At 42.6% G+C, this 12,991-nt stretch overlaps 1 protein-coding gene across 1 annotated transcript; it reads left to right on the forward strand.

Annotated features, from left to right (window-relative positions):
- Positions 1-7,897: 7,897 nt before the first annotated feature.
- On the forward strand, positions 7,898-11,935 carry Klhl9 (kelch like family member 9). The gene has a single exon (XM_041651566.1). It carries the CDS (start codon positions 8,389-8,391, stop codon positions 10,240-10,242), a length of 1,854 nt encoding a protein of 617 aa, XP_041507500.1. The 5' UTR covers positions 7,898-8,388; the 3' UTR covers positions 10,243-11,935.
- The last annotated feature ends 1,056 nt before the right edge of the window (positions 11,936-12,991 follow it).

Consider the following 12,991-nt stretch of genomic DNA (forward strand, 5'->3'; position numbering starts at 1 on the left):
AAAAGCAAGTTGCGTTGAAAAGGAAATAGCAACCAGAGACTTGGAGGGGTTTAGGTCATCACAGAGAGAAGCAGTTGAGACCCAAGATGTTTGTTTCCGTTTTCTAAACTGGTCCCTGGGATGGAAGAAAATGAAAGGGCCAAAAAAAATGATTTAATGGAAACATTAGTTTCCTAACTCCTACATGTTGAGAAGCAATCTGAATGTGTCATCTGTAACCCAGGCTGATATGAGCGATACCTCCTAAACTGAAGCCACTCCTTACTCAAACTAGCCTCATAGACATAGGTTTCTTGATTACTTCTTCAATTAGAATATTGAAGCTACTTCCTTCATACCTCTACTCTGTTTGTATATGATACCCATCAGCTGGCAGTCACCATCTGTTATGGAATATTAATTTAGGATGTGTTCCATTTATTTGTGCCAAGGAACATTTGTTTGGTGCAAAGACATGTTGCATTCTTTATTGTTGCATTTGTTTAACTCTGTGAAGCTGTGTTACTATGCCTGTCTAAAACACCTGCTTGGTCTAATGAAGAGCTGAACAGCCATTAGCAAGGCAGGAGAAAGGATAGGTAGGGCCTGCAGTCAGAGACAATTAAGAAGAGAAATCTGGGAGGAGAAGACCAAGGAACAAGAGAACAGAAAGGAGGACGCTACCAGACAGCCACCCAGCTCCTCAGCCAGTCACAGAATGAGAGTAAGATATACAGAAGTAAGAAAAGGTAAAAGTCACAGAGGCAAGAGACAGAAGGGATAATTTAAGAAAAGCTGGCAAGAAATATGCCAAGCTAAGGTTAGGCATTCATAAGTAATAGTAAACCATTGTGTGTTATTTATTTGGGAGCTGGGTGGTGGACCCCCCAAAGAGCAAAGAGCCAAAACAGAGAAACAGTAAAAGAGAAAAGATTTTAAAAACAACCAACTACAATCATCTTCTCTTATACCTGTCTGTCTATATTTAGTTCTTCTATGCATAAAAGCAGAAGTGGAGGGGATGCAAAGTCACTATTCAAGATGAAGTGAGAATTTTCTCCTGATCATGAAGTCAAACAACACATTCTGACAGAAGTAATTAATTCCTAAAATTGGCAGCTTACACATAAGAATGCATGTGCTGTCAATGGTACTTCCTGACCTCCCTGCAGGTCCACGTTTTAATTGCCAGGCCGTCCCGCTCCTAGTTCAGTAGTTCATATGCAGTGGGGCTGAGCAAGCTGCAGCCCAGGAGCACAGGCTACTACTCTCTCACTGAAAGTGTGCTGCACTTGAAGCTGAATGTTCTTTCTCCAAGATAGGAAAGCCCAAAGACACAATTCTACCCAATAATAGGGTCAGTTCTTTTCAAGGAAGAAAATCTGCCAGGAGGTGGAGTTCTGCAGAGTAGCAGAGCAGAGGGCTTCTGTGCCTCTCGCCCACCAGGAGGCTCTCACCCCTCCCTAAGGACCCTAGTGTGAACTGACTAAAGATTTCACTTTCTTTTTGCCGCAGAGACTGTTTCGTCATTTCATAACGAGGGCATTCCCTTGTTTCTAAAAGTATTGAGCAGATGGGGGAGGGGCTATGTGGGGAAGGCTACGATCATCTTTTATATATGGAAATTTCTGAAAAAAAAATCTTCAACTTTCATTCAAATTTTGCTTTCAATTTAAGGGACAAATTAAAGCCAGAAACCAACATGAGAAAGAAAGCAGCTGCTCAGAGGAGAAGGCAGGTTAATGTAGAGAGGGTGAAGAGAGAACCCTGGAGGTTTCTACACGTGGCCAGAGGGGACTCTTGTGACAGAATAGAAGGATGGTACTCAAGGACGCGTCAGAACCAGGTTCGGTTTAGTGGCTGCTATAGCTGGCGTACAAAATGTTCTCCAAGGGCCTGGTTCCCTGGGGGTGGTGCTGTGTAGTGTTGTGGCCTTCGAAGGGTAGAACTGAGTGGCAGGCTCTTAGGTCTGCACGGGTAGGGAGCATGCTGTTCATTCCATGGGGTGTGGATGATAATTCATATCCCCCTCACTCTTTCTCTTTGTCCCCCCCTCGCTCTCCTTTTCCCAGTCCTCCTCACACCCCTTCTTCTCCCTCTTGCTTTCCCCCACCTTCTTGTCTCTCCTCCCCCTCTCACTGTCCCTTGATGGAATATGGGCTCCAGCTCCAGCACCAATGCACGTTCCTATCAGCATGGATTCTCCTAAGGCCCAAGTTAGTTCAACTGACCTTGGACTTGATCTAGAGCTCAAATGAACTCATTTTTTATTTCTTAAGTAGTCTGTGTCATATACTTTGTTATAGTGATGGAAAGTCAATACAGAAAGTTAGTAATGACTTCCAGATTTTTATGCAAACCATCATTCTACAGTTTTCTCAAAGTATCTTCGAAACAAATGCACCAGGCCTTCAGGTTGACCCTGGCATCATGATCTTGGCATCTGGACCAGCAAAGTCTATCACCCAGGTCGATATCCACTGTTTAATAGCTAATTTTCTCACATGTAAAGCAAATATCTGAAGGGGACAAGTACTGTTGCAGAACCTCTTCTGAGATGGGCTCCTGGGGGTGGGGGTGGGGGCAGATGGGCCTTTGTGACCCAGACTGAGCCCCACGTCATTATCTTTGAATCCAAGTATTTCCCTGCGACTAACCTGGGTGTTATTTGGACAGACTTGGTTTCCTCCTCATAACCATAAATTATGTACTCTCCTCTCCCCTCCACCCTCCTGTTAGCTTTTCAGGCTCACTAACACGACTCTTCCTCCTTTGTGTACCTGGGGGACTGCTGAATCGCTCAGTCCCAGCTGGGGGACCTACTCTCCCATACCTGTGGTGAAGGGTGGGGCCATCTTTTCCAAGTGTGGGGAGCCAACTCTCTTAATGCGAGTGGGGTCAGCTTTCCTGTGCTGGGGTCACTGGGGTCCATAATCCCAGTGACACCGAAGGATGGGGTCAGCTCTCCTAGGAAGTGGGGGCAGCTCTCCTCAGACGAGTGAGGGGTGGGACCAGCTCAATGAGGCCCTTGTATTTCAACTCATGGTTCAACACATGGTTTGCATGGGCTCTTGTAATAACATGAGCAACGGACATCAACACAGACCCCAGCTGTGACAGGATCATGGACCCAGACATGACTACCAGCAGCAGCTTGGGCCTGAAAGCCACCACAGACCTGGGTAGCGGCATATACCTCTCAGATTGGAATGGGCCCAGCAGCAACATGGTCCCCGGATTCCAACATGGTCCCAGGTGGCTGTAGAGAACCCAAAAAGTTGAACAGCCCCTGATGGCAACAGGAGCCACAGACCTCAGAACAAACCCTGGCTGCAGCTGAGCACCGGACCCAGACATGGCCCCAGGTAGCAGTGCAGGTCACCTTGATTTGCATGGCCCCAATGGCAGCATGATCCTCCAGCACCAACATGGCCTCGGGTGTTGGCCCAGACCCAGACATCTGTACTGCCTTTGGTGGTAACCTGATCCCCAGACATCAATGTGGTCCCTGGCTGTGGTGGGCCACGGATCCAGACATGGCCCTCAGCAGCAGCCCAGGCCCAGACGACTTCAAGGCCACACGTGGCACTACAGGCCACTTAGGTTGGCATGGCCCTGGCAGCTGGACGTCCCTTGGACTCCAGCATGGTCTCAAATGGCAACCTGGAAGCCGGCGTCCTTGTGACCTTTGGTGGGAAAATGGGCCATGGAGTATATTTTGTCCATCACAATTCTGTTCATTTTGCTTTTGCAACTTAGGGACCAACTTGGAAAATATGGGTGTGATTATACCTATGTAAAGGAAGGAAAGAAGGAAGAGTTTCATTCTTATGGAATAGCAAATTATATAGCATTGTTATTCAACCTGGGCAACCTCCATGAAAAAGAACAGAGATTTGACAGCGCATTGGAACTGACTTCTGCAACTGGTACAAAATGCCCAGCAACGGAGTATCATGCCATCTCACCAGGGCTCACTAAGGTCCACGCTGGCAAACTCAGCTCAATTGCCTGGCTGTGGAAAATGAGACTTGAGATCCATTTTCCATAATTTTTGACTTGCTTTGCCTGAAGCTTGTCTTATTTTCTTTTGTATGTTCTTCAGGGGTTGCAGAGGTTCATCTCCTAATTAGGAGAGTCTGTGGTTACTTCAGGAATGTAGTTGCCCACACTAACATTTGCTCTTTTGAAACTTTTGGAACTTCACAAAAAGACTGGTTTGACGTAAGACTAGCCATTTGCTACAAGGTCTGTGGTGTGTTTTAGTGAGGTAACAAGTGGTTATCCCATCCGCTAGTGTTCGTCCTGAGATGAATCACAAGTCCTCTCTTTGCAGCGACTTCCATCTTCCAGGGACAGTATGGACAGAGGATATGCCGCTTCTTACAACCTTAGGCAATCCGTGCTCTGAAGGAAAGTGAGATGTAAGCTTCAGGTATTTATCACTGTGAGTTAAGGACTTTGCCAAGCAATTAGGGCCATGAAAGACGCAATAACTATCTTGGTTTCCTCAAGAGGTGATTAGTAAACCTCTAGAGTCTAGACAAAGCTTGAGTACAGCTTCCGTTTTACTACTGTGTCATAGGTAGAGAATGGTGGTGCACTCCTAACCCAGATATGCTGAAATACATTTCTAGTGATAATATCAAGAGAACTCTTACCCAGTGAGTTCATGATGCTGAGAATCTACTGGAAAAGGGTATTTGATGCACCATTAAACATGAAGCTCATTGAAAACTGCTTACAATTTAGCCATCAGAATTTCAGATTCTTTCTACTTCCCAGTTTAGTGCAGGTACATCATTAATCAGGGTCAGCAGAGCAGACTCCAGGAAAGGAACATGTTTATTATACTATTTATATTATATTATATATGTTATTATATCTGCTTCTGGGACAAAGATGCATGCTCTGCCTGAGCTGGTCCTTTTTGTGGTTGTTGTTGTTTTGTAAGAAAGATTATGACAAGAGCCAAAGTATTGAGGTTAATTTTTCCATTCTGAATTTGGTGGAGTTAATTCTGAAAACCAGCCTCCACCTTCTCAGAAAGTAAGATAAACTCTTTAAAAAAAATTATTAGTTAAAAGTAAGTATAGCCAGGCGGTGGTGGCACACGCCTTTAATCCCAGCACTTGGGAGGCAGAGGCAGGCGGATCTCTGTGAGTTCGAGGCCAGCCTGGTCTACAAGAGCTAGTTCCAGGACAGAAACCAAAAGCTATGGAGAAATCCTGTCTCAAAAATCAAAAAAAAAAAAAAAGTAAGTATAAACATTTTAGTTCTTTACTATTTACTCCGTGTGTGCTGAGGGTCACACACATGGAGGCTGGGGGACAACTTGTAGATGTTGGTTGTCTCTTCCACCTTATGGATCAGTATGCTGGACTAGCTCTCTGACCCCAAAGCAATGCCTTTTAAACGTGTTTCTTCTGTAATACACTCTCTTGTCGCCATTTCGCCTGGGCCTCTCCAATTGTCCCTCCACACCATCCAGTGCTTTTCAAGTTCCTCCTTATGCTTCCCTTCACTGTGAGGCAAAGTTCCCATGATTTAGCTTTGGACCTCATTTTACTCCGAGACTCCCGTCATCCTTGGCCTCTGCTGAATGACCAGCTCTAGTCTAGTTCTCAAGTTAGAACTTCTAACCCCTATATGCAGTGTCAAGATGGAACCTCTGAACCTTCCAGTTTCTTACGATGAAGACACTTTCCTTTTGCCTTCAAATATATATATGGAGCATATAATATAATTAAAATTGATTATCTGAGCCTAGAGTGGTGATGTTCATCTCTAGCCAGCACAAAAGGGGCCAGTGGGCATCACACAGGAAAATTGTTTCAAAGCAACTAATAATTTTACTAAAAACGTGGAATTCCCAAGAATAAAAAACAAAATCCCTGCTGCTTACACCATGTTACAGTGTTCTGAAAGCTATCACATGATTATTATTTATAACTTGAATAAACTGGATCTTCATTCTTCATTTGAGAATAAAAAAACAGCCTTAACCTTGACGTAAGAGTAAACATGAAATATCTAAAAGTAAAACTTTAAGTGATAAAAATGAATTAAAACTGTGAGGTTAAAAACTTTTTGTTACTAGTGAAATGTGAAGGTGAACATGATACATTTTCTAAATACTAAGATTAAATAAATTAAAATTATAATAAACCAATTAGAATTGATATAATAAAATATATAATCATATATAATATATACATGCTATATGATTATATAATGATGATGATGATGATTATTATATAAAAAAGCATATGAGTAAATAATGCTGCCTAGTAGGCAGATGCCCCAAGTAGATGCTTTAACACATAGCTATTTAACGTGACCACCAAATGTTGTGACAAAATGGATTCATTTCATATTGAAAGCAGAAAACAACAGTCTTTTGCAACAATTAAAAGTTGGAATATGAAAAAGCATCTGTCTCTAATAACCATTAATGTTCGTCTCTGGTTTCTCATCTATTAATCTTGCAAGCTTAATGATAAAAAGACTGATGTGATTTTTGCTCTGATACCTACTCAGGCACAGTGACTTTCTTCTTTCTTTTCCAGGTAGAACGTAATCCCTCGGAAATCCCTCTTTACAGCCGAGCCCACATTTCACAGCAAGTTAGGGAATGCTCTCTTCAACTCCTGTACCAAATATCCTCCCAGAATGTCCCTTGGCCACACGAATTTCTCAAGACCAGTTTCATTTTAACAAAGCTCTTATATCAAACAGGCAGAATTGCTGCTAGAGCACCTTGGGAAAACAGTGTTGGTCTACTAGCCTCCTGGGGTTGCTGCAATTAGGCAGGAACAGCAGGGAGAAATAAATGAAGAAAGATAAATCACTCAGAGTTAAGTAATTTATGGTGCACACATTTAGTGGTAAACAACATGTTGTAAGCATGCTCTCTATATACCAATTTTGGAAAACCTTGAACTGAAAAAAAAAAGAAAAACCAGAAAGATATAACAGGATATATGCTATTTAGAAAAGAACTAAGAAGCAGAAGAGAAGGCTAAGTATATTCGTAGTTTGCATACAAGTAAATTCTAGAAAGATTTGAAAGGTAACAATGAGGTCAAATTCAGAGAATAGAGAGTTATGACAAATTATATACTTGTTTTCAAATATAAAATAGAGATTTCTATTAGTTAAAGAACTACACATTAATAAAAATACCCACAAAAGGGAAATTCAACAGAAGGCAAATGCAAACCCAAGCATTGCTGGTCACAATATTTTGGAAACATTGACTAGCATTTTCTGCCAAATGTTATCATCATCCAATACAGAATAAATTTTGTGTCCAAATTCTCTTAAGCTTGTTACATATTCCAAAAGATAATGGAGGACAAGATTTGTACATTTAGGAGAAAACAGTGGGCAAAGTAAACTATAACATGTTAATTATTGGGAAATTGTATAACCACTCAAAACTATTGCTTGGACAACACAACCATTAATTAAGTATTTATGGCGGCATTATAGCTCCTGCCGGATATTCAAAATGTATCATTAGGACTAAATTTTAGTAACAAGTTAAATGATTAAAAACAAACCTCACAAGCAATATTTTAATTTAAGTGTTTAATGAGTGTGATCTAAACTGTAAAACTGTTTTTAAAGTAAAAAAAAATTCGATGATACAGTGATTTCTTCTGCCATGTTCTTCTCAGTTTTAACAAAGGCTACGTTTCGAGGCTGTGCTGGCAGGAGACGATAAGCGGAAACCCTGGAAAGCATTCAGGAACCCTCCCTCCGCAAGCGTAAAACACGCATGCGCACTCCCGCAAACTGGCCAGCTGGACCCCGTCCACGGCCGCGTTGGCGGAGCGTAACCCCGCCCCCAACCCGCCCGCGCCCTTCCCCCATCCGCCCACCCCCCCAGCCAGGCCAGCCGCGCAGGCGCAGTAGCAGCGCAGCCGCTCCTAACCCGGGGGATCCTGGGATTCGGTCTTTCCGGAAGGACGGGCTAGGTGTCCAGTCTAGGCCGCCGTTCCAGGCCCGAACCGCGGTTCCAGGTCCTGCTCCAAGCCGAGCCAGTGGCCGTGACGACGCAGCGGGAGACATCCGAGGACGCAGCGGAGGTGCGGAGCCCGGCGGGCATCGGCGGCGCGCAGGCCGTGACGGCCCCTCCCCCACCCTGAGCGCAGCTGCGGCGGACGCCCGCGCGGCCCGGCCCGGGTGAAACGGTCTCGTAACTGCCTCGGGTTATGACTCAGCCGCACCGCCGTCAGATTTGAGTGGCGCTGCGTGGTCCTGCGGCGAGGCGGGCGTCCGTGGGCGCGGAGCGGTGCAGCTGCGGAGACCGCTGGCCCTTGCATCGGCGGCCCTGAGTCAGCCCGGAGCGGCCTCTTTGCCACGTCGGCGGCCTGCGGCTCGCGGCGAGCGCGGGGCTTTCACATGAAGGTGTCTGTCGGGAGCGGCGAGATGGGCGTCTCTGCCCACCTGCAGCCCTGCAAGGCGGGAACGACGCGGTTCTTCACCAGCAACACGCACAGCTCTGTGGTGTTGCAAGGCTTTGATCAGCTTAGAATAGAGGGGCTGCTTTGTGACGTGACTCTGGTGCCAGGCGATGGAGATGAAATCTTCCCTGTTCACCGAGCCATGATGGCGTCTGCCAGTGATTATTTCAAGGCCATGTTCACCGGGGGAATGAAAGAGCAAGATTTAATGTGCATTAAGCTTCACGGGGTGAACAAGATTGGCCTGAAGAAAATCATTGATTTTATTTACACCGCCAAACTGTCCCTTAATATGGACAATCTTCAGGACACCCTCGAAGCGGCCAGCTTTCTACAAATATTACCCGTTTTGGACTTTTGTAAAGTATTTCTTATATCAGGCGTCTCTTTAGAAAACTGCGTTGAGGTTGGACGGATTGCCAACACCTACAATCTTATAGAAGTGGATAAATATGTAAACAATTTCATCCTGAAGAACTTCCCTGCGTTGTTGAGCACTGGGGAGTTTCTCAAACTCCCCTTTGAGCGGCTCGCCTTTGTGCTTTCCAGCAACAGTCTCAAGCACTGTTCCGAGCTTGAACTCTTCAAGGCAGCCTGCCGCTGGTTGAGGCTGGAAGACCCTCGGATGGACTATGCCGCAAAATTAATGAAGAATATTCGGTTTCCACTGATGACACCACAGGACCTCATCAACTATGTGCAGACCGTAGATTTCATGAGAACAGACAATACGTGCGTGAACTTACTTCTGGAAGCCAGCAATTACCAAATGATGCCGTACATGCAGCCGGTGATGCAGTCAGACAGAACTGCCATTCGGTCTGACTCTACGCACTTGGTTACGCTAGGGGGAGTTTTGAGGCAGCAGCTGGTTGTCAGTAAAGAGTTGCGGATGTACGATGAAAGGGCACAGGAATGGAAATCGTTAGCCCCCATGGATGCTCCTCGCTACCAGCATGGCATTGCTGTTATTGGAAATTTCCTGTATGTAGTTGGTGGGCAGAGTAATTATGACACAAAAGGGAAAACTGCTGTTGATACAGTTTTCAGATTTGACCCTCGCTATAATAAGTGGATGCAGGTGGCATCGTTAAATGAAAAGCGCACGTTCTTTCACCTGAGTGCCCTCAAAGGACATTTATATGCAGTTGGCGGGCGCAGTGCAGCTGGTGAACTGGCCACAGTAGAATGTTACAACCCAAGAATGAATGAATGGAGCTATGTTGCGAAGATGAGTGAACCCCACTATGGCCATGCTGGAACAGTGTATGGGGGGTTAATGTATATTTCAGGAGGAATTACCCATGACACTTTTCAAAATGAGCTCATGTGCTTTGACCCGGATACAGACAAGTGGACACAGAAGGCTCCTATGACTACAGTCCGAGGACTGCATTGCATGTGTACCGTTGGAGACAAGCTGTATGTGATTGGTGGCAACCACTTCAGAGGCACGAGCGATTACGATGATGTTCTAAGCTGTGAATACTATTCGCCAACTCTGGACCAGTGGACCCCCATTGCTGCTATGCTAAGAGGTCAAAGTGATGTTGGAGTTGCTGTCTTTGAAAACAAAATCTATGTCGTTGGTGGATATTCTTGGAATAACCGTTGCATGGTTGAAATTGTCCAGAAATACGATCCGGAAAAAGATGAGTGGCATAAAGTTTTTGATCTTCCAGAGTCACTTGGTGGCATTCGGGCGTGCACTCTCACAGTTTTTCCACCGGAAGAAAACCCTGGGTCGCCTTCTAGAGAATCCCCTCTGTCAGCACCTTCAGATCATTCTTAGATCCAAGAGAATACCTTTTCAGTGTGTCGTGGAGATTCTAGTTCCCCTCCAGTTGTCTCTTACTACCGTTAATAGACAAAAAGGTAACTTAGGGGTGTTTGTTTGTTTGTTTATTAAATGACTAACAAGTATATTCTGAAAAATGTGTTAAATATATTTAGCTGTTTAACAAGTGGAAAAGATCTATAAAAGTTGTTTTTTGTGGTGTTACATGTCCGGTTGTAGGTGATCATAGTGGATGTGTAATTGTCGGTTATGCTACAAAGTTGAAAGTTTTGACTGAAACATCAAATGGAGGTCCCTTGTTAAAAACTAAGATAATACAAGATTGCCAAGGTTCACCTACCTCCCTCTTGGATAGTTTTTGACTGTTTGTTAAATAGGCTATGTGATCACTCCTAGAATATATTAAGTATCTTAGGTAGAAAAAGTAGTAAAAATATTAGAAGAAACAGTCAGAATTTGTTATCTCACTGGAGAAAAAAATTTAAAGTGTGTATACAGACATGCTCACATAAAATTCATGTGTACATACATATAAACTTTTAGGATTGATAGAAACTTCGACTGTAGTGAAAATGAACTAATGTTTTCTTCCAGAAAGCAGCTAATTTTATTTCGATGGAAATTCAGTCCAGAGAGTTAGTGTCTAAAGTCCTAAGCAAAATTTAGGTAAAGGGCTACAACAAATTGACAGCCAAATTTGTCATTTAATGAGATTGTTTCTTTAAATGAAATTTAATTAGTTTTTCTGTATACTCTGCAGTTACATGTATATACATTATTTAGCAAAAGCCAAGTTTCGGAGAATTATTTTTTCTCAATTTTTTCATGAAATTCGGCAATGAAAGTTAAACATTCTGAACAAAGCTATAGGATTTTGAGTTTGGCCTCCTGCCTTTGTCACTCTGACATGCTTGTTGTCTGATTCTGAGTGACTTCTGGTGCTGCAGCTGATAAGCATCCTGAGCTGTGTGAGCCCTCAAGGCTGAGGTTTGAGCAAACAGATCCTGTTCCATCAAATCAGAAATAGTCCTTTTCAGCCTTGACCCCCTAACAAGCCAGTTGGTTTCTTTAAGGCAGGGCTAAAGTAGACCTTCAGTCTTCAGTACTGTGGGAATACTTTGTGGCTGAGAATTACAGGGGAAAATCTTAAAGGGACAAATGGAATTAGTGTGGTCCTTGGTAATAAGTGATACTGAGTATGTGCTTTCCTGGAAAAGTAGTTCAACTGTAGGAGAAAAAAATGCGCATACATAGATGTGAGTATGGCCAGCCCTGGGAGAGCAGTGCCATTGACAGTCTGTCTCTCAGTGGAATGCAGTCCAAGGGAAAGGGTTTGACTTCTGGAATCTGAACTTTACTTATGCCCATATAAGGGTTGATTTATTTTAATGCTCTTTATGATTTCTACATTGACAGAAATTTTCTTGCTTTCTGTGTTTTTGTAATGACTCCATTTTTTTTATTACTTAGATTAGACATATTGAATACTTTTAGAAGTTAAGGTAAAAATTGCTACTAACTGTGTAATATGTGTATTGAATAAACAAGAAGAATGAATGCTTATGTATTTCGAATAGCTTCATTTTTCTCTTTGGTCAAATGTCCGTGTCCTTTTCCTTGTGATACCTATTAGAATTGCCTTGTTTTTCATATCAAGTTACAAAATTTCTTTAATAAAATTATTTAACCGGTATTTTCTTGTATTGCCTCCCCCCACCCCCCAAGCTCTTAGTTTTACAAATAGAAGCTGTTCAGTTCATTTTTGAAACCAGAATTGTCCCTTCTATATTTTGACCTTTGTGGATAGCTTTCCTATGGTTCATTTTTTAACATGGAATTGATATATTATTTTTCATGCTGACTCTGACATGCCGAGATGATATAGCACAGCCTGTTTTCTATGCTTTTTCTTCTCTTGCTAAAAGAGCATTTCTGCCTTCTACTCAGTACATTTGACATTCTCGTACTGGAATTAGCAAGTGCTCCTTAGCCAGGTAAGCTGACGGCTCCATCTGTATCACCCCAGTCTTAATACACGTCTCCTTTGTTCTTCCCAGTGTTCTGTAGTTGATTGTGTACACATCATTCATGCAAATAGCTGACTGATACAATGTTATTATCACTAATTAAACCTAGAACTCTTCTGAAGATGGAATTTTTAAGTGAGTTTGAAATGACTGATATTTTCATTGTGAACATTTTTTCACAATGAAAATATTTCATTATTTTTCATTATAAATATACTTTCATAAATCTAATTTTTAAAAGACTGAACAAAGGGGTATACAAGCAAATATCACTACAAAACATTTTTAACATTTGTTTTTCAGTAAATTTTCAGTATTTACAGGCTTTTCTGATATAAAAATAAGATTTGCCTTACAAAAAAGCAGAAAAATAAAGCATAAAATAAAAATTAGCCTTGATTTTACATACCAGCCATAATCTCTGTGAATATTGGGTTCATGTTACTTACACATTAAAAGACAATGGCAAGTTTTAATGCTGCCAATCCAAGTTTTAAAGACAAACTATTATCACTATGATTTGCTTGGTATTTCATGTGTAGATATTAAATGATATACGTGGGGTTTATCTCTTAATTTCCTCTCTGTTGGAAGTAGAGAAGCAGGATTGTATATTTAAGACCAGTCTAGGCTGCATAGTGAGACCCTGTCAAAAAACTAAATAAATTGCGTTTTCATGCAGATGAAGTAAGGCTTGGATTTTTCTTGCTTTCTAA

This window comes from Microtus oregoni, unplaced genomic scaffold (assembly GCF_018167655.1).
Source record: "Microtus oregoni isolate MIOR12 unplaced genomic scaffold, Mior012 000005F_ref0000423, whole genome shotgun sequence".
In the NCBI taxonomy this organism is placed as follows: Eukaryota; Metazoa; Chordata; class Mammalia; order Rodentia; family Cricetidae; genus Microtus; species Microtus oregoni.

Excerpts from the sequence above, each read along its gene's own strand:
- Klhl9 (XM_041651566.1), top strand. The coding sequence starts at position 8,389 with ATGAAGGTGTCTGTCGGGAGCGGCGAGATGGGCGTCTCTGCCCACCTG.